At 48.7% G+C, this 25,815-nt stretch overlaps 1 protein-coding gene across 2 annotated transcripts in view; it reads left to right on the forward strand.

Annotated features, from left to right (window-relative positions):
• The first annotated feature begins 4,611 nt into the window (after positions 1–4,611).
• LOC127039351 (zinc finger protein OZF-like) overlaps positions 4,612–25,815 on the forward strand; it is a 1,232,974-nt gene continuing 1,211,770 nt past the window's right edge. Inside the window, exon 1 of one of the 2 annotated variants that reach the window (XM_050932910.1) lies at positions 4,612–4,626. Coding sequence is in view for 1 of the 2 variants with exons in the window: in XM_050932911.1 (XP_050788868.1) it covers positions 6,862–6,885 (24 nt within the window). In the remaining variant the exon portion in view is untranslated. Of the gene's footprint in view, positions 4,627–6,846; positions 6,886–25,815 lie in introns of those variants that run through there. The other variant, XM_050932911.1, reaches the window with a different exon arrangement.

Genomic DNA, 25,815 nt, shown 5'->3' on the forward strand with positions numbered 1-25,815 from the left:
ATTTATTAGCTTGATAGCTAAGCTCAAAAGAAGGGATGGGGGAGGGTGTCACACTCATACTCACGCTCCCAGGACAGGCCTGGCAGTGGAGATGTCAGGATCCTTTAAGGTAAGTGTCCCACAGCGCAGCGATGGACAGTGCGATGAAGATCAGTCTCCCTGAGGTGCAATAGAATGTAACACAGCGAACCACTGGCCAGATGGGCTGGGTGAAGGGCATTCAGTGGAGATACAAAGGAGAGTGGGAAAGCCACTTCATAGGCATTCAAAGAGGGAAAGGACAGAAGCTAGGGGAGGGGGGGAGTTTAACAGACCTTATAAGCATACAGATTATACAGAGCATACAGATCACAGCTGCTCCTAAAACATGATAAGTTCTCAAGCAGCATGTTTCTTACTTTGCCCATCTGTAAATTTTGATGATTATTGATGGAAATATTTTGCCATTGGGTTGTCTGTTTACACAGAAATTGACATTTACCAACAAATACGCAATTCTTCCAAGCCTGCCTAGTCTGCAGTTGATGGGTTTAGAGGGACACATTCACTCTTCCAGGTCCCCATGCCAGGCCTGTGCTCTCCAGGTTGTCAACTTCCCACACTGCTGGGATCCTTCCCTCATCTCCCCCCAAACAACTGCCCCACCCCCACTTCTGGGGTCCCCTCCCCACACTGTCTAACTCCACTGCTGGCAGGATCCCTTCCCGTTTCTTTCATTTCCTGTCTCCACTCTGGGCAAAAGCTCTGCACTGTTCCCACACCAGAAGTTGAACCCACGCCACCTGGGTGAAAACCAAGAATCCTGACCACTAGCCCATATGGGACTATTGTTGTATCTGACGAAGTGGGTATTCACCCACAACAGCTCATGCTCCAATACGTCTGTTAGTCTATAAGGTGCCACCGGATTCTTGGCTGCTATTATTACTACAACTCAGGCCTTGGCTACACTGGAGAGTTACAGTGCAGGTGGTGGCTTTACAGCGCTGTAACTTACTCCCCGTCCACACTGGAAAGGCACGTACAGCGCTGTATCTCCCTGGCTACAGTGCTGCATTTGCTCCACCTCGACGAGAGAAATAAACAGAACAGAGCTGGTGATGCAGCGCTGGGGTGCCAGTGTAAACAATGATTAATCTTACTACGCTGTCACTGACCTCCGGAACCTTCCCATAATGCTTTTAAGTAGAGATAACGCTCTTTGTTTTGGTGTGATGCCTCGGTTTGTTTTGGTGTGAGCTCAAGGCTCCCGGAGCTGCTTATCTAAAAACCAAACACAGTTACTGTTTGCAGTGAATGAGCAGAGGCAGGGGGATCCCTTTGGAACACCCACAGCTGGTGTTTGCTTGAGGAGAGAAGCAGCCGGGTGGGCACGGGGGGGGTCTGTTTTGGATCAGCGGCTTATCTTGTCTGTGAGGAAAAAAACAAAGGTGGCTATTTGCATTTAGTGAATGAAAGAGGGGTGGGGGAGGGGGCTTGAACTTGCCAAGCAGGGAGCTGACACAGTGTCAGCTCTAAAAATCCACTCACTCTGTCTGCCCCCCACTCCCTGTCACACTCTGCCCAACCCTCCTCTTTTGAAAAGCACATTGCAGCCACTTGAACGCTGGGATAGCTGCCCATACTGCACTACTCCCAACAGCCCTGCAAATGTGGCCATGACAGTGTGCTGGTAGCTGTCAGTGTGTCCACACTGCAGCGCTTTCCCTACACAGCTGTAGGAAGACAGCTTTAACTCCCAGCACTGTACAGCTGCAAGTGTAGCCAAACCCTCTCTAAGCCGACCCCTTATGAGAACAGCAGGGACTAGCATGACTGAATGTCCCGATTTTTGGGTCTTTTTCTTATATAGGTGCCTATTACCCCCACCCCCGTCCCAATTTTTCACATTTGCTGTCGGATCACCCTAGCAGGGGTTGCACACAGGGCTGCATTAACCTTCAGGTGCTGAGGTTTCCCTCTCTCCATTCCCAGCACCTGTGATCAGGAAACAGACATCAGGGCTCCCAGGTGCTGCACAGACCATGACTGAGATCAGACCCCATATTATGCAAGGTGCTGTATAATCCCTGGCCAACACTGAGACACCCAGGGGGTTCCCCTCAATTTCCCTGAGCCTCTGCTGCCCAACTTCTTCTGACTCCATCTGGATCAACTCCCCTCACAAAAACCCCACCTTTCCAAACAGTCCTTCTTTCCCTGCCCCCTGCTTCTGCTTTCACACCCTGTGACCATCTCTTCCCTTCGTCCCTCCTCCGCCTCCCACCCACCCGGTGAAGCAGAGATGGAGGCAACTTCAGCCACTGGAGTCAGCCTCAGCGAGCGCTGCAGCCAGCCCCACGGGGAGGGAGGTGTTTGCAGACACAGGAAGGGAGCAGCTGGGAGCAGGGGGTGCTGGGAAGAAGGCGGCAGGAGAACAAAGCTCAGAGACCCAACATGGGGAAATTCCAGGGGGCGAGGCTCTGACACATCCCAGGGTGGGGCTGCTCCTGGGAGAGGGGCTCTGGCCCAGCCTGGATGCGGGGCAGATTCTGGGGGCGGGGCTCCAGCACAGAGCGGGGGCGGAGCAGCTCCTGGAGGTGGGGCTCTGGTACAGGCTGGAGGGAGGGCAGCTCCTGGGGCGGGGCTCTGGCACAGGCCGGGGGCGGGGCAGCTCCTGGGGCGGGGCTCTGGCACAGCCCAGGGGCGGGGCAGCTCCTGGGGGCGGGCCTCTGGTTCAGCACGTGGGCGGAGCAGCTCCTGGGAGCGGGGCTCTGGCACATTGTAACGCTGAGCCCAGGCTCAGCAGCTGCTCCCTGGTTCTCCACATGCTGCCAGCAGCGCTTAAGCCGCCCGAGCCGGAGCGGAGCCGCTGTTCTCAGCTGCAGCCAGGATCTGCCCCCGGCCCCGCTGGGATCCAGGTGGGGACAGAGACTGGGGCCCGGGGGTTCCCCTTGGTGTGGCTGGCGGGGGCGGGAGGGGAGGGGAGAAGAGAAGCCGGAGCTGCAGGCGGGGGAAGGGCAGTGGGACATTGTGACCCGGAGCCCCCGGGGAGTGAGAGACCCCGGGGGCGGGGCGGGGCGCTGGGGGGGCGGGAAAGTGACTCTGCCCCGAGGAGCCTGGGAGAAGCCTTGGAGCCGCCTCGGCCCCACTGGAGCTGCAGGAGGATCCGCCCGCCCCGCTGGGATGGGGGGGCTGGGGTCTGGCAGTCGTGGGGGGGGGGCGGAGCCCGGGGCCCGGCGGGGGGGGGCCGGTGTGTTAAATCACTCCCCATAGCAATGTGCTACTCCTGGGCACTGCGCATGCGCAGTAACAGCCGCTGAAGCCGCTGCCCTTCCCCGTACCCGGACCAGCCATAACATTCCGCCGGGCGCTGGGGGCGGGGCTGGAGCGGGGCGGGGGAGTAACACGGGTCGGGGGGGTCGGGCGCTGAGCAGGAAATTGATGGGCGAGGGGGTCAGGCAGCTGGAGGCAGGGTTGGGGGAGGGGCTATAGGGCACAATCCGGGCTGGGGGGAGGAGCAGGAGTTGAGCTCAGGGGGAGGCGCTGGCAGAGCCCTCCCCTTTGGTGTGGGGGCGGAGGTGTCGGGGGGGAGAAGCCAGAGTTGCAGGAAGGGGGAGGTCACTGGGGTGGGGGGGGTAGAACTGTCTCTGTGCAGCCAGGACATTCCCGGGGTGGGGGAGGAGGTGAGTTAACTGGATCCTGTCCCTGTTTTTGCCACTTCCTCCCACACACAGATTCTCTCAAGATTTCCCCTTTTCTCTCTCATTATCACACGTGGCTATAAAATCCAGGGAGATTCTCCTCCCCCCAATGATCAGCTCTCTAATTCCTCTGATTTTCCCTTTTCTCTCCATACTTCTCAAATGTCAATTTAAAATCTCTCCGATGGGGGGTGGATTTTCCCACCCATTTTATCTGCAGCGATTTGTCCTTGTTTGGGTGGGAAATTGTTGCCCTGGGTCATTCCCCAGAACATGGCTCCCACTGGAGTGGGGATGGGATGGGATGAGGTGCCCATTCTCTGCCAGGGCAGGGAAGGGAGGAGCACAACCCCCATGGAGACTGCCCAGACACCATTTCCCAATCCCCCTGCTGCCCCCTTCCATTGTCCAGGCAGCCTTCCAACTCCTCCCCCCCTTAAATCAGCTCCTCAAAGGGCTCTGAGCTGCTCACATGAATGGTTGCCCCAGGGCCGGGGGGGAACATCACATTCTGTTTATGTATTGGACAGTCATATAAAATCCAGTCCAACAATCCCCCTTTTCCACTAGTTATTTAATAGCAACATCAAATCCCCTCCGATCTTGGTGGTTTTCGCTCATGTTATCAAAGGTCGTTTGTGACAGGTTCTCTCTGCGTATCTCAAAGACTGATATAACATACCCCAAACATTTGCCCCACTTCTCTCTAGTTGTATTATTTCTAATTGAATATGATGGGTTGTTTCCCAATGTGCTAAGATGCAGCCTCCTCTGGGGTGGATCCATGGTGGCCATTATTTGCTAGTGACAGCCTGTGGACCTTTCTTGCCCTCCAGGCCTTCCATTCTCCTGTTAAAGAAGCACCCCCCAGGCTCCCTCTGCCTGTGTGACTGGCCAGCAGGGGGTGGTGGTAACTTTCTAGCCACTTCTCACACTCTGTGAGGTAAGACTTGCAGGGGCAGGAAAAGTGTCTGTGTGGGGAGATTGCAGCTGAAGGGACATTGTGGTAGGGGGATGCCTCTGGGTGGCTGGGCAGGGGGTACCCTAGTCAGGTTGGTGGGTTGTGGAGGTTTGGGATTTTGGGGGTGTGGTTCTGATGTGCCCATCTCTGAGGCTATGGGTCCTGGAAGTGGGTATCGCTGGGGGCCTGGTGGCTGAAGAACAGTGGGGGTGGGTGTCTCTTGGAGGGGGGCGGGACAGAGGGTTAGAGGGAGCTTGGTTCTGTGCCAGGGGCTCTGTCTGTGCTTCCCCTGCTGGTTCCTGCTTTTCTTGCCATGCCCAGTGCACAGAGCTGGGGCAGGGGATCCCTGGCACTAGGTCAGGGCATGCCAGGGAAGCAGAGTGAGGGGTCCCACTGTAAAGCATCAGGGGGTCACACTGGGCAGAGGAGGGAGTCCCAGGCAAATGTCAGGGTAGATCTTTCTGGAGGGTGGGGGAGTTCCTAGGCAGGCAGTGAGGGACTGAGTTCCCAGTGGGGAGGTCCCTTGAGGGGGTCCCTGGCTGCTGGGGGCTCTTGGTGGGGGGAACCCTTTGGGATTCCCAACCTGACAGTCATTATCTGGTGGGGGTTCTCTGGCCGGTGGGGCTTTGAGGGGTATCTGGGGTCCCTGGCCAGGGACTCTGGGGACTGCATCCCAGGGAATATCTGATGGGATCCTGGCTGGGGGGTGTCTGGGGCCCCTGGCTGGGGGGTCTGGGCTCTGGCTACTAGGGGGTGTCTGGGGGCTGCTGCTAACCATGATCTTTCTCTCTGGTCAACTTGTGCCAGGGTCCTGGCTCCAAGCACTGCCCGGCATTCCCCAGTCACGTGCCCTGTCACTGTGATAACTTTCTGTCCACTTAGCAAACACTGTTAGTGTGAAATCACAGATTTTGCTTTTCTCCTCTTTTGAAAACTGCGGGAACTTTCGGTTCCATTTGGAAAATTTGTGCCCCCAGTCCTTGTCCTAGATCTGCGGGGGTGAGGGAGGTGGGAAAGGAGTCAGCACTGCCACACGATGCTCTTTTCCGCAGCATTCTGGACTCATTCTCTCTGAAATCTGGTATCATTGAGACCATTGTTAATCCAGAGTCACTGTATGGAAAGACAAGGAGTGACTCCAGATGGACAGTGGGGCAAATGAGATCAGCAATTATCCCTGTGAGGAGGGGCTCCCATTAGCTGCTCTCCCCAGAGAGCTAAAGGAGGGAAGCTGCTCAAACGCTCTGTCCCTCTCTGCTCAGGATATTGGGGTTCAGCTTCCTGGGTCAGATGCTGCAGCCTCCTTTGTGATCTGGGAGACCAGGCTTGGCAGCTGCTGCTCCCCCACTGGGGTTGTGTGCTGGGAAGTGACCTTAATTAAAGCTTCTTCTCTGCCCAGCCCAGGGGATGAGTTTCTGCCGCTGGTCCTAGCCCCCTAGGGCAGCCCTGTGCCCTGTTACTACTAAATTCTGAGCCAGAGTCTCTAGGTAACTCAAAGACCTCAGGGAATGTCCTAGGGTCTGGCAAGAAAGTGACTCTGCACAAACAACCCCACCTCATTTCTTCTCCCATTAGCGGTTGCCAGGAGAAAATCCAGCCATGGGAGAGCAAAGCCCCCAGGAATGGGACTTTCCCAGCCAGAGGGGCAGGGAAAGAGGACAGGGGAAGGGGAGATTGAAAGGGGCAGTGGGAGAAATGAGTAGGGGGAGAGATTTCCAGCTCTCTTGTCCACCCAGACACATGTATTGCTGCATCCCTGGGCAGAACCACTTTCCAGTGAACAAAACAAGGATCAGAGAGAGGAAAAGCCAGTTCCTGACTCCATATTCCCCCTGCTGGGGTGTGGCTGCCATGGGGTCAGTGGTCGAGGGGATCCTCCACAGTGACTCCTTTGGTTCTGCTCTTTTCTAGCCTTGTGTTCAGAGACTTTGTTATGAGGTGAGGGGAGGGAGAAGGGAGGTTAAAAATCTCTCTCTGGGCTTAGCCTGGCAGCAGGGGCCACGTCTACAGTGTAATAACATGCTTGATCTCTTTCCCAGGATGGCAGAATCTAGAGTATCTGTCTGCAGGGAAAGGGCCTGGGAGAATCATCTTGTGAAATTAACTAAAGCCTGTTCTGAAGCCCCCACAACTGCCCTTCTCTCCCAGACAGGCTGGAGAATGACATCCATGTTTCACTCCAGCTCATCTCATCCTCCCATGGGAGAGGGAAGAGAAATGGGTGCAGAGGAGCCTGTTAAGGTAGGGATTATCGGGAAGTTGCTGGTGGGTTCCTGCAGGGCGGGAGAGGGACAGCAAATACACCAGAGATGGGAAGATTTGCACAGTCTGGTTTGGAGGTTGGAGCGGGGCAGGAAATGCACAGGGTGGGGAAGGGAGGAGGACAGCTTGAGATAAACCTGCTGGGAGTTGTTTATTAAGTGGCCTAGATTCTAGGAACAGACCCATGAGATTAGGTGGTGGAAATACCCTAATCTGTGAAACCAAGAATAACCCACTTACCTAGAAAAGCAGCAAAGAATCTTGTGGCACGTTATAGACTAACAGACGTTTTGGAGCATGAGCTTTTGTGGGTGAATACCCACTTCTTCAGACTAACACGGCTACCCCTCTGATACTTGCCACCTACCTAGAGCTAGTCAAACTGACCAGACTCCCAGTGCTGGAGCCCGACCTGACTAACCAGCGGCTGCTGTGAGATATGAAGGGGGCACCCACCAGTGAGGTTTAGGAGAGCTGCCCAGTCCTTCATATCCAGCTCCTCACGATGAGGAGGTTATTGGGCTTCCTACCAGGGAGCTCTCCCTGGACCCTGTTAGGGGCTCCATCTCCTGTATCGTTCTGTGGCTAGTAGGTGTGTGATGGATCTGCTGGGAAAGACAAGGGGCTCTCTCTTGGTCCCCTTAACCTGGTGTTTCCAGGATGCTCTTTGCAGGGTAGGGGTGGGACTCTATTGACTCTGATTGGCTTCTCTCCCCCATGAATAGTGGGGCTGAGAGTGGGACATCAGGTCCAGAGTGTTGGACTCTTGTTCTTTCAGGGGCTGGTGATCTTCGAGGAGGTGGCTGTGTATTTCACCAGAGAAGAGTGGGCTCTGCTGGACCCCACTCAGAGAGCCCTCTATAGGGATGTCATGCAGGAGAACTATGAGAATGTGACCTCGTTGGGTAAGGATTCCCGTCCCCTTGATTCTTGGAATAGGAAATGAAGAGATAAGGTTCATACCAACCCCACAATGCCACCTCTACTCTGCTCTGTTTCAGCATCATCCCAGTATACCAGTGACACACACACACTGCCACAGGTCCTCCCCTGCTGCAGAACACTTTGGGAACAGAGCACAGGAGCCGTATCGCACAGTGTCAAATAGCTCCTGTTTGCTCAAGTGAACTTCTTTGAGATAGGATGACTATATCTGCACGGAGTTTTCGAGATGTGGGTGTACCATGGGTTTATATAGAGGCAATAGGAGATTTTCTGTCTTATTATCTATCCCTTTCTTAATGATTCCCAACATTCTGTTCACTTTTTTCACTGCTGCTGCAGATTGAGTGGATATTGCAGAGAACTATCCACAGTGACTCCAAGATCTCTCTCTTGAGTGGAAACAGCTAATTTAGACCCCATCTTCTGTATGTATAGTTGGGATTATGTTTTCCAATGGGCTGCAGTATGTGTTATCCTGACATCTAGTACTGCTGAGATCCTGAATTCAGTGATATCCCTGCCCTTCCTGTTCCCTTTCTCCAACGAACCCCACCAGCCCATGGTTACTGTTCCCAGCTTCTCCAAGACTCTCTTTGTCTCTGTCTCTGGACCTCTCTATCAGCAAGAAGCAGTGCCAGGGAGACTTGCCCTCTCTCTGGAGTCTTTGATTTCTGGGACATAGATTTACTTTCTCTGTGTTTTAGGAGACTCTTTGAAATTGAGTGTCTGTGATATTAACCACAGTGCAACCTGGACTGTTGAACAGCTGTCTCCTCAGTTCTCAAGCTGGCGTGCCTTTTCCACTGCTCTTCTGTGAGAGCAGCCACTCCTGGGCAGTTCACACACGGTCTCCAGCATGTAACTCACTCCCAGCTACAGTTTTGAGTGCTGCTAGTCAGTGACTCACAAATTAGAGTACCTCACAGGAGATCCCCAGAAAATTCTCTGCTCCCTGACTTTCCCCAGAAATGTGCATCTTTCCCTGTCCAGCACACTCCTGAACAACGCAAGCTCATATGAAGTCTGTCATTTCATCAGTGGAAAATGACATGCGCCAGCCTTGTTATCCCAAATGGAGTTTCCAACACACTTTAATACAAACACACTGGTTAGATAAAGAATAAAACAAGATTGTTAACTATCAAAAAACATATTTTACGATACAGATAATGAGGCATAAAGCTCAGAATTATTTACAAAAGAAATGCAAGATAAAACACAAACTAATGTCTAAGTTAACAAGCTAAAAAGGATTCAAGGCCAATGTTTCTCTCACCCTGTGCTGAGACAGGCTGGCTTTCCTTTCAGCCAGGTCTCGGCCTAACCCACCCCTGCCGCCCATGTTCAGTTCTTCAGGAGTTGTCATGAGCAGAGGGAAAGGGCAGAGAGAGAGAGTCTCAAGCATTTTCCTCACCTCTTCTAAGAATTCAGTCCTTTGTACTAGAAACCACTTCAGTTCTCAGCTCAGTCACGGTGACAGGCTGTCTGTTGGAGATTAGAGATTTGTGCGGGAAAGTCTACAGAAAGAGCTTTGGAGCTTTGGTCAAGCTAGTAGGCCTAAAGTATTAGCTGAGCTTGTTTCTCTGTGTAAAGGGCATAGAAAGGCAAAGTGGAATGGAAAATCCCCCAAATTGGGGAACAATGGCTTTGTGTGCCGAAAGGGCCTAAGTAGGTGAAGTGGAAAGTCGCCAAACACACTGATTTGCAATAACCGAGATTGTGAAACATAACCACAGTGGAAGTGTTAGAAAAGTCAAACCACAAACTAGACTCATAGACTCATAGATTCTAGGACTGGAAGGGACCTGGAGAGGTCATCGAGTCCAGTCCCCTGCCCTTATGGCAGGACCAAATACTGTCTAGACCATCCCTAAAAGACATTTATCTAACCTACTCTTAAATATCTCCAGAGATGGAGATTCCACAACTTCCCTAGGCAATCTATTCCAGTGTTTAACTACCCTGACAGTTAGGAACTTTATCCTAATGTCCAACCTAAACCTCCCTTGCTGCAGTTTAAGCCCACTGCTTCTTGTTCTATCCTTAGAGCCTAAGGTGAACAAGTTTTCTCCCTGCTCCTGATGACACCCTTTCAGATACCTGAAAACTGCTATCATGTCCCCTCTCAGTCTTCTCTTTTCCAAACTAAACAAACCCAATTCCTTCAGCCTTCCTTCATAGGTCATGTTCTCAAGACCTTTAATCATTCTTGTTGCTCTTCTCTGGACCCTCTCTAATTTCTCCACATCTTTCTTGAAATGCGGTGCCCAGAATTGGACACAATACTCCAGTTGAGGCCTAACCAGTGCAGAGTAAAGCGGAAGAATGACTTCTCGTGTCTTGTTTACAACACATCTATTCATGCATCCCAGAATCACGTTTGCTTTTTTTGCAACAGTATCACACTGTTGACTCATATTAAGCTTGTGGTCCACTATGACCCCTAGATCTCTTTCTGCCATACTCCTTCCTAGACAGTCTCTTCCCATTCTGTATGTGTGAAACAGATTGTTCCTTCCTAAATGGAGCACTTTGCATTTATCTTTATTGAACTTCATCCTGTTTACCTCAGACCATTTCTCCAATTTGTCCAGATCAGTTTGAATTTTGACCCTGTCCTCCAAAGCAGTTGCAATCCCTCCCAGTTTGGTATCGTCCGCAAACTTAATAAGCGTACTTTCTATGCCAACATCTAAATCGTTGATGAAGCTATTGAACAGAACCGGTCCCAAAACAGACCCCTGCGGAACCCCACTTGTTATACCTTTCCAGCAGGATTGGGAGCCATTAATAACTACTCTCTGAGTACGGTTATCCAGCCAGTTATGCACCCACCTTATAGTAGCCCCATCTAAATTGTACTTTCCTAGTTTATCTATAAGAATATCATGCGAGACCGTATCAAATGCCTTACTAAAGTCTAGGGGCTTGGCTACACTAGAGAGTTGCAGCGCTGGTGAGGGGGTTACAGCGCTGCAACTTAGGATGTGGCCACACTTGCAAAGCACGGCCAGCGCTGTAACTCCCTGGTTGCAGCGCTGGCTGTACACCCGGTCGAACCTCGGGTGTAGGGATTCCAGCGCTGGTCAGCAAGTGTGGACACCCACCAGCGCTTTTATTGACCTCCGGGGTATAAGGAGGTATCCCAGAATTCCTGTCCACAACAAACCGGAAGAAAGGGAGAGCTCGGAGTTCAGCCAAACTGCTTATTTAAAAAACAAACACAGCTCCTGTTTGCTGAGCGAGCTGAGGCAGGCAGGGGAATTACTTTGGAATGTTCACAGCTGTTTGCTTGAAGAGAGAAACAGCACGCTCACACGGCAGAGGGGGAGGGGGAAGTCCGTTGCTGATCTGGTCTGACGGGTATTTAGCTGTGCATAATTTGCAATTAGTGAATGAGAGAGGAGTGGGGGAAGGGAGTTAGAACTTTTAAAATGATTGAAGCTAGGCACAAGTCCTTAGAACTTGCAAGGCAGGGAGCTGAGAACAGTGTCAACTCCAAAAATCCATTCTGTCTGTCTCCTCCACGCTCCCTGTCACATTCCACCCCACCCCCCTCTTTTGAAAAGCACGTTGCAGCCACTTGAATGCTGGGATAGCTGCCCACAATGCACCACTCCCAACAGCGCTGCAAGTGCTGCAAATGTGGCCCCACTGCAGCGCTGGTAGCTGTCAGCGTGGCCACACTGCAGCGCTGGCCCTACACAGCTGTACGAACACAGCTGTAACTACCAGCGCTGCAAAACTGTAAGTGTAGCCATACCCTAGGTATATCACATCCACCACTTCTCCCTTATCCACAAGGCTCGTTATCCTGTCAAAGAATGCTATCAGATTAGTTTGATATGGATTTGTAAAGAACAAATCATGCCGGCTATTCCCTATCACCTTACCACCTTCCAAGTGTTTGCAGATGATTTCTTTAATTACTTGCTTCATTATCTTCCCTGGCACAGAAGTTAAACTAACTAGTCTATAGTTTCCTGGGTTTTTTTTATTTCCCTTTTTATAGATGGGCACTATATTTGCCCTTTTCCAGTCTTCTGGAATCTCCCTCGTCTCCCATGATTTCCTAAAGATAATAGCTAGAGGCTCAGATACCTCCTCTATTAACTCCTTGAGTATTCTAGGATGCACTTCATCAGTCCCTGGTGACTTGCAGGCATCTAACTTTTCTAAGTGATTTTTTACTTGCTCTTTTTTTATTTCATCTTCTAAACCTACCCTCTTCCCGTAAGCATTCACTATATTAGACATTTCTTCAGACTTCTCAGTGAAGACTGAAGCAAAGAAGTCATTAAGCATCTCTGCCATTTCCAAGTCTCCCATTACTGTTTCCCCCTCCTCACTGAGCAGTGGGCCTACCCTGTCCTTGGTCTTCCTCTTGCTTCTAATGTATTGATAAAAAGTCTTCTTGTTTCCCTTTATTCCCATAGCTAATTTGAGTTCATTTTGTGCCTTTGCCTTTCTAATCTTGCCTCTGCATTCCTGTGTTATTTGCCTATATTCGTCCTTTCTAATCTGACCTAGTTTCCATTTTTATATGATGCCTTTTTATTTTGTAGGTCACGCAAGATCTCGTGGTTAAGCCAAGGTGGTCTTTTGCCACATTTTCTATCTTTCCTACCCATCGGAATAGCTTGCTTTTGGGCCCTTAATAGCGTCCCTTGGAAAAACTGCCAACTGTCCTCAGTTGTTTTTCCCCTCATCTTGATTCCCATGGGACCTTACCTATCAGCTCTCTGAGCTTACCAAAATCTGCCTTTCTGAAATCCATTGTCTCTATTTTGCTGTACTCCCTTCTACCCTTCCTTAGAATTGCAAACTCTATGATTTCATGATCACTTTAACCCAAGCTTCCTTCTACTTTCAAATTCTCAACAAGTTCCTCCCTATTTGTTAAAATCAAGTCTAGAACAGCTTCCCCCCTAGTAGCTTTTTCAACTTTCTGCAATAAAAAGTTGTCTGCAATGCAGTCCAGGAACTTATTGGATAGTCTGTGCCCCACGGTGTTATTTTCCCAACATATATCTGGATAGTTGAAGTCCCCCATCACCACCAAATCTTGAGCTTTGGATGATTTTGTTAGTTGTTTGAAAAAAACCTCATCCACCTCTTCCGCCTGATTAGGGTGCCTGTAGTAGACTCCCAGCACATCACCCATGTTTTTTACCCCTTTTAGCCTAACCCAGAGACTCTCAACACTTCCATCTCTTATGTCCATCTCCACCTCAGTCCAAGTGTGTACATTTTTAATATATAAGGCAACACCTCCTCCCTTTTTCCCCTGTCTATCCTTCCTGAGCAAACTATATCCATCCACACCAACATTCCAGTCGTGTGTATTATCCCGCCAAGTTTCAGTAATACCAACAATGTCATAGTTGTATTTATTTATTAGCACTTCCAGTTCTTCCTGCTTATTACCCATACTTCTTGCATTTGTATATAGGCATCTAAGATACTGGTTTGATCCTACCTCCCAGCTTTGCCCTGACCCTCTTTTCTCTCTATCATTATAGCCCACGCTCCCTCCTGTTTCCAATCCATCTCCCAGGTCTTGTTCCCCACTTACCTGTGGGGTTTGCTCACCTGTCCCCGTCGAACCTAGTTTAAAGCCCTCCTTACTAGGTTAGCCAGTCTGTGCACAAATAAGGCCTTTCCCCTCCTCGAAAGGTGAACGCCACCTCTGCCTAGCAGTCCTTCCTCGAATAGCGTCCCGTTGTCGAGGAAGCCAAAGCCCTCCTGGCGACACCATCTTCGCAGCCAGGTATTCACCTCCACGATGCATCTGTCTCTGCCCGGGCCCCTACCTTCGACAGGAAGAATCGAAGAGAATACCACCAGCGCTCCAAACTCCTTAACCTGTACTCCCAGAGCCCTGTAGCAGCTCTTGATCTGCTCAGTGTCACACCTCACAGTATCATTTGTGCCCACATGGATGAGTAGCATGGGGTAGTAGTCAGAAGGCCGGATAATCCTCGACAATGCCTCTGTAGCATCTCGGATACGGGCCCCTGGCAGGCAGCATACTTCCTGGGATGAACGGTCAGGACGACAGATGGGTGTTTCCATCCCCCTCAGCAGAGAGTCTCCAACCACCACTACCCTACGTTTCTTATTATCAGTGGTGGCAGCAGACCTCCCAGCCTTAGGGGTAGGAGGCTTCCCCTCCTTAACTGTTGGGGGTGATTCCTTCTCTCCTGTATCAAGAAGAGCATAACGGTTATCTATTACCACAGCAGGAGGGTTTGCAGCAGGGGTGGAGCACTAAGACTAAGGGGTGGACTAAGAATAACAATAAGAGGAAAGGCCGAATATGGAAAACTGATTGTTCAGCTTGCTTTTGACCTGCATCATATTTTGCAATATATTCCAAATAAGGTAATTAATGTGCAACCTATGTGTCATTGTTTGTGGTTTTAAGCTTTAAAAGTCTTGTGTGATTTTTAGCTCGGGGGGAGAGTATTCCAAAAGCTGTCATCCCCTGCGCACTTTTAACCAAGAAAAGAGCCTCAGGCTGAGCTGATTCAAAATCAATCGTGTGGTCGTTTTCCACAACAGCTTCAAGAGGTCCCTGTGATGGAACGTAAATGTCTCCTTCACACCTTCCCCCTGCAGGAGAGTGGCTATTTGACCAGCTGTTTGCCTTGCTGTCTCTGAGGAACTGGTCTGTGGGTGTTCCCCAGAACTATAACTTTTTCAGTAATATCATACTGTAAAATCTCATAACTTTACATACAGTTACTGCACATTTTAACAGGAGGATAATATTCAGTAGATTGTGGGTTTTCAAATGATACCTCACAAGCCATACTGTGTACAAAATTGATCATAATTTTCTAGAAGAGTGAACACAGGGGTACAGACTGACACTGTGTGTGTGTTCCCAGCAGATATGTGGGTATTTCAATCCCTCTAAGCATCTTCATGGACCTGGGGAACTGGTCCTGGAAATTCACTGGTTTACAAGTGTGACACTGTATGGAATTGTGAGACACTTTGGTATTAATAATAAAATAATAAAATCTGATAAAATTGCAATGAATCATGCTAGATATGCCATGGAAGGTGTCAGGGAAAATGTTATGATTTTCCAAGTATGATCATTCTGTTTCTCTGTTTCTATCACCTTTGTATTGTGAGTTACAGATATGTAGGGTATATCTGTATTTCCAGACTTGTGCAGTGTTTCTGGGTAACACCCCCAAACATATTGGCATCAACACTGCCTAGCCTGTTTGATGGCCCATTGAGGGTCATCAGCTGTACAATGAGCCCATGGAGAGGACCAAGGTGATACACCTATTGAGTCAGCAAGACATTCCCGGGTAAGCCTGTGTAATGAGAACTCCAAGGCTTTTCCATGCTATGTGCTGTGAATCTTGTGTTTGGGACACAGGAAGAACAAGCCACATAGCAAAAGGAATATAAAGCTCAGCTGCATCATCTCCATTTTGTCGTCAATCCCCCTTCCTGCCTCTGGAGCAACTTCTCTACAAACTGAATCCTGGAACAAAGGACTGAATGAGCCATCCAAGCTGTGGATGCGTTCCAGACAGACTTTCACACCGGCAACTCACTAATACTGCTAAGAACCTGATCTATCCATTTTGGAATGTATCTCACTGCTTTCTCATTTAACTTCATTCTATCTTATTTCGTTCAAACCTTTAGTTTAGATGCTAAAGGATTGGCTGGCAGTGAGGTATTTTGAGTAAGATCGAAACTTATACTGACCTGGTAACGTGGCTGACCTTTGGGGTCAGAAGATCATTTTGTTTATGTGAGCAGTTTTTAAATAACCTCTCACTGTGCTGGATCTAGGTGCTGATTGGGAGTCAGAGAACTGGGATGCAATAAAGGGGGCTGTGTGAGTTCTTTTTTCAGCTTCTCGATAACCCGTGTGGGTGATCTCTTTTTCAGCCTGCCCTGATCTTGGCATTTTCAGTGAGAACTGCCTCTGGCCCACCAGGTCACACTAAGCTCTGAAGTTAAATAAACAGAATGTTTTTTATGACAAAGTCTTATGAAATCAACTGAACTCCTTTGTTTTCTTTCATCTCAGCAAGGTTTCCTGTTACCCAGCCTGATGTGATCTCCCAGCTGGAACAAAGAGAAGAGCCATGGGTCCCAGATCTCCAAGGCTCTGAGGAAAGAGAGATCCTGAGAGCTCTCTGCACAGGTGAGGAAACATTAAACCAACTCAGAATCTGTAAGTGCCTGAAGGAAACATCTGGTATGCCCAGCAAAGCCCTTGGGAGGTCTCTCAGTTCATTATTGTCCCTAGCAGGGGTTGTATCCTCAGGGTAAATATAGCTCATGGCTTCCTGTAGATCTTAGGAGACACCAGGAATTCGCTTCCTCCCTTCCCCATGCGTATTTGGATGGGATGTGAAGGCTGAATTCATCCCCCTCCTCTGTCCTATTTAGGGGAAGAGTTTAGGGGAGGTCAGTTCCTGATTTTTATCAGGACATCAGCAGGAAAATGTTGAGCAAGTGGATAAACACAGAGCATTATCGCAAAGATCGAAAAGGAATGTGTCCAGGAGTCATGAGCAGGGAAATTCCTTTGAGATTCAGCACAGACCAGAAAGAGAGCAAGGAAACCAGCCAGGGGAGAAATTGGATGAATGTATTTCCTCTTGGGGAACTCAGAAGGTCCTCATGGAAATCACAACACAACAGGAAATCCTTAGGCGAAAGAGAAAAAATACATGCACTGAGTGTGAGAAAAACTTCATTCACAGATCAAGCCTTTCTGTTCATCTGAGAATCCACACAAGGGAGAGGCCCTACGAATACCATGAGTGTGTGGCAAAACCTTCAATCGCAGCTCAAACCTTTCTAAACATCGGAGAATCCATGCAGGGGACAGGCCCTACAAATGCAGTAATTGTGGGAAAACCTTCACTCACAGATCAGCCCTTTCTGTGTATCAGAGAATCCACACAGATGAGAGGCCCTATGAATGCCGTGAGTGTGGGAAAAGCTTCACTCACAGATCAGCCCTTTCTAGACATCAGAGGATCCACACAGGTGAAAGACTCTATGAATGCAGTGAGTGTGGGAAAACCTCCAACCACAGCTCAAACCTTATTACCCATCAAAGAATTCACACAAGGGAGAGGCCGTATAAATGCTGTGCGTGTGGAAAATGCTTCATTAAGAGTTCAGCCCTTTCCGAGCATCAGAGAATCCACACAGGGGAGAGGCCCTATGAATGCAGTGAGTGCGGGAAAACCTTCTCTTGGCACTCAGCCCATGTTAGCCAACAGTGAATCTGCAAAGGAGATCAACATTGTAAAAATCTCTAGGGCTATCAAGACTTTCTTTTCTTTAATACTTTTCCTGATTCCCACATAGTAACTTTTAAAGCTCTTTGAACTGTTTGCAGCACCGTTATCCCTCAGCTTGTCCAGATGAGTGGCCCATTTTTGCCTTTTGCAGTTTGCCCTCTTTTGAGATGGACCTATTTGTCCTTTCTATTGTCCCACAAGTAATTTGACTGTGCCCTTCCTATGAGGAACCAGGGAGCGTCACATTTATACCATTCCTTCTATTGCAAAGTTATTGTTAGAGACACCAGTGATACAGATTGTATCATTGACAGTTGTTCTCACGTTGCTCTGGGTTGTGCTGAAGAGCAGTTATATTGGGAATTTTTCAAATTAGATGTAAATGAAGAGGAGCTGGGGCAGGAAAAAAGTGTCATTTCAGCTTCCGTGACACTGGAAGGAGATGGGGTGACTCAAAGATTCCCTCCTTCCCCTTCAGTGCAGAACTGTTATCTTTTGCCTGAGCCATGCAGAGTTTATGTTCATTGCATTTTATCCATCCACTTCTCAAAGTGTCATGTGATGAAGCATTCTCTGTTGTCTGTGCTTGCAGATGATGTTTTTACTACTTTAATCCTATATCAGAGTCGCTGTGACTGGAGATGAGTGTCAAAAGTCCTGGGAGGGGAATTCAAATGGATCCCAAATAGAGTGTGATCATTTAGAGTTTAAATCTCAGGTTCCATTTATTGTAAAGCCATTTCTGGCAAGAGGGGTGTTTTTCCCTCATTATGGGGATGCTACGATACTAAACATTTTGTAAATAACATAACTGACTATGGAGACAGGGATGAGGGAAGCAGGTTTGAATGGATCAGAGGACAATGTGGTGGGAGAATCTCTTGTCCCGGTTCTGAATAATCAGATGTAACCTGCCCTGGAATTTCACTTGACGCTTTCTTTGTAATGTATTCTCTCCCTGTGATGTGGGTTTCTATCTTTCCTGAAGGCTGTGTTTGGTCACCCAATTGGATATTAGTTCAGTTTGATAGGATGTAGCTCAGGTTTATTGAAGAATTTAAGACAATGACCCTTTGCTAAAGTCCTCATTTATGATTTCAGCTTTGCTTTTTCCCCATCCCTCCATGATGACATGGAGAAAGTTGAAGTGCAGTTCTATCAACAGGAGTGAACTCTCTAATTTACTGGACGGGCTAACAAAGAAACAGCAGTGATTTAAAATCTCCACTCAGAAGTGGTGAACAGCACAACCCCAGCTAACTGAAGGAAGTGCATATGATCAGAGTATATTTCAGTTATTTACGGTAATATTGTCTCCGATGATCTGGGAAGAGAATTCCATGGTAAGTGGTTTTGAACTAGGCAAAATGCTCATGTGTTTGGTTCCCAAAGCATTTGTAACCCTACAGAAGATCTCTCCTAGCTAATCCTGTACTATGGGAAATGCAGCCGTTCATGACACAGATGTTGAGGAAATAGAAGTGGAGTTTTTGTCAAATTTATCCTTTGTAGGTTCTAAAGATGTGTTTAAAATAAAAAGAGTGTTGAAAATGTAATATCTTCAGAAAAATGCCCATTTTTAATAGAATCTCCAGCTCTGGTAAGTAACGAAGATTCTGATCCAGGCCTTATCCAGTCCCTTTCCTGGACCTGTGCTACTGAATTAAAGAAAAGCTTGGCATGTTTCAGGAAGCCATTCCTCATTAACATTGCTGAGATTTTAAATGGTTTTGTAAAGGATTCTACTTCAAAGAAGTGTAAATTTCCCCTATCCAAGACCAAGGATTTGGAAAGAGCTGAGGTTGAAAGAGTCCACACCCAGTTCTTGGTTTCCACCCCAGTAAAGGAAGCTATGGTGACCCAAGGAAAATTGTTTGTACAACTCCACTTCATACTTCAGTGTCCCTGATTACACTTCCAAAGTATGCCAGGGTTAGATTGAGAACAATCATCTTTCACTGTTTGGATGCAAAGAGAGAGTGCTTCATAGGACATTCCTTGCCTCTGGATCCCAAACTGGCTGCCTGGTTGGGTAACAAGGACTTTCAGGCTATAGAAATGATGGTAACCAATGAGGCAACGAACTTGTCAGCCTCCGATTTCAGGTTTCTGGATATTGGCATGTTGAGTCCTGATACTATGGTTTTGTGTCTGACGCTGTGCCTACACAATGAAGCTGATGTTGGCACAGCTGCACCAATGTAGCTGCTCTGCTGTAGCACTGCTATTACGGATTCTCTAAGCCAATGGGAGAGATTTCTCCCATCGCACTTATTAATGCAACCCCCGGAAGCAGCGGTGGCTTTGTTGGCAGGAGAACCTCTCCCACTCATGTAGCATTATCTACACAGGGGGTTAGGGCTGTGTAACTACGTTGCTCAGCTGTGTGGATTTTTCACACCCCTAAGCAATATAGTTATTCCGATAAATGTCTTTAGTGTAGACCAGAGAGGTTTCTCTTGTGCTTTATGCATTTACATTACTTTTCTACCTCCTCCTACTTTGAGAGATTAAGAAGTGTGAAAAGAGAGGTATTTTTCTCCATGATGCAAACATTCCAACATAGAAGACCCCTTCTACCAACACATATGGCAGAAAATCCTGAAATATATGAACTCACAGAAGTGGTTGGGACCTATGTTGGGACAAACCACAATAAGAACCAGGGTTCAGATGTTGGCAATGGAGATTAAAAGAAAACTAACATATATGACAAGGATTTTTGATCTTTGAATATTTTGATAGATCCAGACCAGCTGGTACAGCAGAATAGCAGAAGGCAGATAAAGTGGCCACTGGATTAACAGTTTTCTGTTCCCTGACTGAGCAGAGAAGGGGCTGCTCCAGGCTAATGAGAACACCTGACTCTAATTAACCTGCAAAGAGTCAGGTGAGGCCATTCAGTTAATGTGACCACCTGACTCTAATTACGGCCCTGCTGATATTATAAAAAGGGCTCACTCCAATCAGACAGGGAAGAGCCAGGGAGCCAGAGGTTAGGAAGTGCAGCTGAAGGGCTGGTTACTGAAGACACCCTCAGACCATGGTTAGAGAAGCCCTAAGGTAAGGGTGAAGAAGGGAGAAGCAGGAGAACTGAGAGAAAGTGGCCCAGGGAAATGTAGCAACTCTGGCAGTGAAAGGTTGGCTGCCAACAGCTGCTACCATTAGGGTACCTGGGCCGGAACCCGGAGTAGAGGGCGGGCCTGGGTTCCCCCCAGCCCACCACTACAGGAACATCTCCTGGGAAGGGAAGTCAGGCCTCTGTCAGGACAGGTGGCTGAACAGAGACTGTGGGAGTTCTCTCACCAACCTCCTTGCAGGCCTATGATGAAAAGGGCTCAGTAGACTGTAACCCTGGCCCTAGAGAGAGAAGGGCTATGTGGAGGGTCACAGTGAGCCACTGAGGCTAGCATCAACTGCCTAGAAGTGCAGGACCCACGGGAGCAAGGTCAGAGCTCTGCCACAATATGTTCTTGTTACAAATTAAAATGAAATTATAGGTGAAGTTATTAATTAAAAGAGTAAGAGACTGTGTGATAATGTGAATTATTTTGGAAAACTGAAAGTTGTCTTGTTTTTGTGTTTTGTTAGTCATACAGGAAATGATGGCTAATCTTGAAAAGTTAATTTGATTCTAATTTACCCTGGTTCCTCAACTGTTGCTACAGCTCTAGTACCCATCAATCCAAAGACTGAGAGAAATGGAGAGTTCCAACCATTGTCCTTTTAGTATCTTATTGTTCCTCCCTCTGTTATTTTGTGCTGGCCTTTCTCTTCTATCATTTTCTGCCTTTGTTTAGTTGGTAACAGTTGGTTTCCATCACTCACGTTTGTTTGTTTAAATCTCTATCCGTTGTGAAATAAATTTTTTGCTTGTTCGAGAACTGTACTCAAGTGCTGTGTAAGATACCGTAGCAATGATCTACAGTAAAACTAGTAACCTGGGATACTTCAGGAAGAGAGGATCTGGGATTTCACTGAGGATCTGGTGATCCAGGCTGGACCTCAGAGGTGGACACATTGAAGGAACTCAGAGGTTAGGGTGGCTGCTGTAGCTCAGAGGAGGGTCCTTGAGTTCCAGCAGGCTGGTGAGTTTGGTCACTAACATCCAGCTGCCAAATGCAAAACTCCCTCTTCCTTGTGGCAGGTGACAGCAAGGAGACTCACAGTCCTCAATACCCTGAGAAGAGTCACAATGTGTCTCTATGTTGATCCACCTGTCAAATTCGCACAGGGAAAGCTCCCAATAGCACAAAAGTCTGCCCTATGAAATCATAAAACATATGCACTTCGCTCTGTGAAAGCATGTAAAGAATCCAAGCGCTGGAGGACAGGGTTTGGGTCCAGAGTGACCTAGACAAATTGGAGGATTGGGCCAAAAGAAATCTGAGGAGGTTCAACAAGGAGAAGTGCAGAGTCCTGCACCTAGGACGGAAGAATCCTATCCACTGCCATAGACTGAGGACTGACTGAGTGAGGGGGGATTTGATAGCAGTCTTCCACTACCTGAAAGAGCAGCATTGTGGGCTTTTTCCAGGCCACTTTTGCTGGGCTGGGCAGGCATCCTGGAAGCCTTTCTAGAAGAGAATTGGGAACTGAGTTAGAAAAACCAATGTGAAAACCAGAACCTCAGGTTTAGACTCGTTTATTTATATTATTAAATCTTCAATTGTAGTGTCACAGTCAATACAATTGCTTCAGCCGGATAGTTGCCCAAAGGGAAACTTAACTTCTCTGCAAAGGGAGTGGAGAGAAAACACTTTTCAGAGTCCAAGAGAGACAAGGCGAGTGAGGGTAAGCGCTTGTTGAGGACCAACCTCTGTTGGTGAAAGAGACAAGCTTTGGAGCTAACCCAGCACCTTGCTTCAGTTCTGTGTAGCCTGAAAGGTCGTCTCTTTCCTAAACAGCAGTTAGAACATAAGAACAGTCACACTGAGTCAGACCAGTTCATCTAGCCCACTGTCCAGTCTTCTGAAAATGACCAATGTCATGTGCCCCAGAGGAGTCCTGGGACCTACATGGATCCACCACCACCGCAAACAAGGTTAAAAGTCAATGCACATGGGAGAAGCATCTTGTGTTTCATTCCTTATGTGCTAGTCCCATGGTGCTGCCATCTCCTTTTCTTCCTTTCTGTTAAAAGCTTTGGCGTTTTGCACAGAAACATTATTTCCTCAGGAGAGACCCAAGAGTGGTGGATGCATTCCAGTACCAGACAGTTACTAGAAGGGGGCAAACAAAGGCCTTTAGGACGAGGCATCCGTCACTGTCCAAAGATCATCTCCCTCCTGCAAGTCACTGGCAGTCTGAATTTGTTCCTTATCCTCCCAGAGTCTGGGGGCTGGAATCAGCACTACCCAGCCCCTCCGTATATAGCAGGAACAAACACAAACCTGGTCTTTAAAACAAGCTGTCCTCTTCCTTCTGAGGGAAGATTTTTCTGTGACTGAAGTTGAGCTTCAGTTCCCCTCTCCTGGGGTGGGGCCAGCTCCCACTGAGCTCTATTTTCATCTTTGCTCCCTTTCAGTCACTCTGGGATCCTTACTCTGCTCCCAGCTGTCAGGCAGCTTCCAGCCCATCCACCCTTCTCTCTAACTCTGTGGTCATGTGTCACCCCCTTTGCCAGCACACAGAGCTTGCAGGAAAGCTGCTCCTGTTGGATTGGTGGTATAGTAGTGAGCATAGGTGCCTTCCAAGCACTTGTTCTGGGTTTGATTCCAAGCCAATACCATGATGGCTTTTTCTCTTCTGTTGTTTCCTCATCTGGAAGTGGTTTCATTTCAGTCACATTGTGTTACAATCACATTATCAATAGAATGAGACAATAAATGTCTCAAAGCCCAGCATGTCATACAGGATGGAGGCATACAAGGGGCTGAAATGTGTCATCTGAGGAAGACAGAACATATGGAAACCTGCATCTCCCATCCCCTGGCCTTCCGTGTTATGATTCCAGCTCCGTGAGCTGTTTGTATGATGTTCTTGCATGATGGGGAAATAAAGTTTTGAGTCAGTTTTTGCTCCTGCAGATTCCTTTGCAGTTACAATTATAATGACATGAACAAAAGGGAAGCAAAATAAAAATAAACCCCAAATTGCAATACAGGTGGGGAAAGAGAAGATCACGGTTAAGCCAAACACATCAAAATAAAAATTAATACTAAAAGGGGAAGGGGAAGAGATCAGGTCTGTGGAGATCCCCTTGACATTTGAACTCAAATTGTTAGATTCAAAGTTCAGACTTGACACTGGAAAACCTGCAACTACCTGTCTCTCTGAACACCGGTGATGAGCAAGATTGAGTTGGGACACCTGTTCTGCTTCAATCATTTATTGTCTCTCTGTTCTCTCTTTCTTCTCCCCCCCAATTCCTTGTCTCCAATGTCTCTGCCTTTCTCCTCGTGCTCCCTCTCCCTCTCCCCTTTCCCAGTGGCAGTGGCTCGCAAGGCTTCTCCCCTGGTAGCTGGTGCTCATTATCAATCAAATAAATCAAAACACTTCCACCTGCAAGTGGATTTAGCCCAGGACCCTCAGAGTCAGCAGCTGTTATGCCCCCACTGAGCCCTCTGGTCAGGTGTCCTAGCGCTGGAAGCCTCCTGTGTAGATCCTAAAATAGCGGTTTTGCAGCAGGGGACTGAAATATTGGACCGGACATTGTAGCTCCACCATTATTTTATTGAATTGCTTCAAAACAGCAAGTGTAGAAAGTCTCCTAAGTGCCAGGCTCTCTGCCATGGGAACAGCTGCCCCTGCTCTGCAGGAGTCTGTGTGTTCCACCCAGTAGCGTACAAACCTGCCCCGAGCTGAAGAGGGGTCAGACAGTGACAGTAACGCAAATCTTCAGACTGTTAACCCAAGTCCCTTCCTTTCTTGAACCCAGGACGTGCCAGTCACCTGTTAGCCATGGCGTTATCTTCATCTTCAAATACCTCTCAGGACATCGAACAGAGGCAGTGAACCCGCACCCCCATGGCTCCCTGTTGAGGCGTTGTACCGTACCTGCCCATGGACACTGTCTGGTTTTACACTCTTAGAGCTTTTTCTCTTCAAACCCCTCATCCCGATCTCTGGGCCACCACCGCATTTCAGAGTTTAGAATTTACTCTCATCTCCCTCCTATGGCACTTTCCATGTGAATGAGACAAAGCAATGGGGGAAGCTCCGTGGCTAATGAAAACCGGTGCGTTGGGTGAGGCCTGAGCTCATAACCCCAGCAGTGCGCCTCCCTCACTAGCCAGGTGTCTCTCTGTAGGTGCTTCATAGACAAGCTTGGGAAGTAGGCAGTTACCTGTGTCTGTGGTTAACAACATTGGTGGCTAATTGAAAGGCTGATGCTTCAAACCTAGGTGAAGATAGAGGTGCTTGGCTTTTTTGTGAAGAGAATCCAGTACATTTTAACAGACAGGGGGAAATGCCTCAATTCTGGTCTGACCTCATTGGGCAAGCATAAGCAGCAATTGCACCAGATGTGTTGGTGGTATAGTGGTGAGCATAGCTACCTTCTGCGCAGTTGACTTGAGTTCAATTCCCAGCCACCACACTGAGGTGATGTTTTCTCAGCTGGAAACGAGTTTAATTTCCGTCACATTGTATCAGTTTATCAATGGAATGAGAGAATCAATGTCTTGCAGGTCATTAATCACTCAGAGCAGGAAGAAAGGGGCAGGTGTATACTGTGAGTAGGTGGAGTCACCCTGGTATTACAATGTTTGGGGTTTTTTTTCCCTTACTTCCCTCTCCCTTTTAGACTCAGAGCATTTAAGGTTAGAAGGGACCAGTGTGATCATCTAGTCTGACCTGCTGCACCTTGCGGGCCAAAAGAGCCCACTCACCCACTCCTGTAATAGACCCGGGAGGGGAGGCAGCTCTGTGCTCTGCCCCTATTCCAGGCAGCGCATGGAGGCCCTCTGTTCCCCCCCACCCCCAATGGGTGTGCAGAGATGTGCCAGCAGCACTAAGGTGGCTCCCTGCCCACTCTGCCTCTGTCCCTCCATGCCGCATCCAGAAGTGTCTGGCATGTCCCAGCATCCCCTGGGGTGGGGGGAGTGTGTCCATGTGCTGCCTCTGCCCCGAGAACCAACTCCACAGCTCCCATTGGCCAGGAACTGCAGCCAATGGGAGCTCTGGGGGGCACGTCTGCAGGCAGCGGCACATGGAGACTCACTGTCCCCGCTGACCTGGGAGCTGCTGTCACAGAGTTGTGTGTACCGGTCACTTTGGGAGTTGCAGTGCCTGGGGTATGCACCACCCCTCCTGCACCCCAACCCCCGAGCTGAAAGCCCACACCCCGCACCCAAATTTCCTCCCAGAGCTTTGCTTGTCTTCCTTTCACCCAGAACCATCCTTCCTCTCCTGGGTTGCAAGTAGCAATCCTTGGGAAGCCAAGAGGCAGGCACGAGATCCTACCTCCCAGCAGCCAACCGCACCTCCCCAGACTTTGCAGAATGAATGGTGGCGCTCTACTAACCCCACTTAGCCGCACTGAGGAGCTTAGCTTCTGCCCTGCCTTCCTCAACTCGACTTTCCTCTTTTGCCCCATTCTTGTCTCACTTCCTCCTTTGGCAAGTCACACAAAGGAGGCCAGCAGGAAGAGCCGGCCTCCACCAGCCAACCTCCCAGGGCAGAGGACACCAAGCCACAAGGCTCCAAAGGGTGACTGGCCCAG

The sequence above is a fragment of the Gopherus flavomarginatus genome, chromosome 23 (assembly GCF_025201925.1).
Source record: "Gopherus flavomarginatus isolate rGopFla2 chromosome 23, rGopFla2.mat.asm, whole genome shotgun sequence".
Taxonomy (NCBI): Eukaryota; Metazoa; Chordata; order Testudines; family Testudinidae; genus Gopherus; species Gopherus flavomarginatus.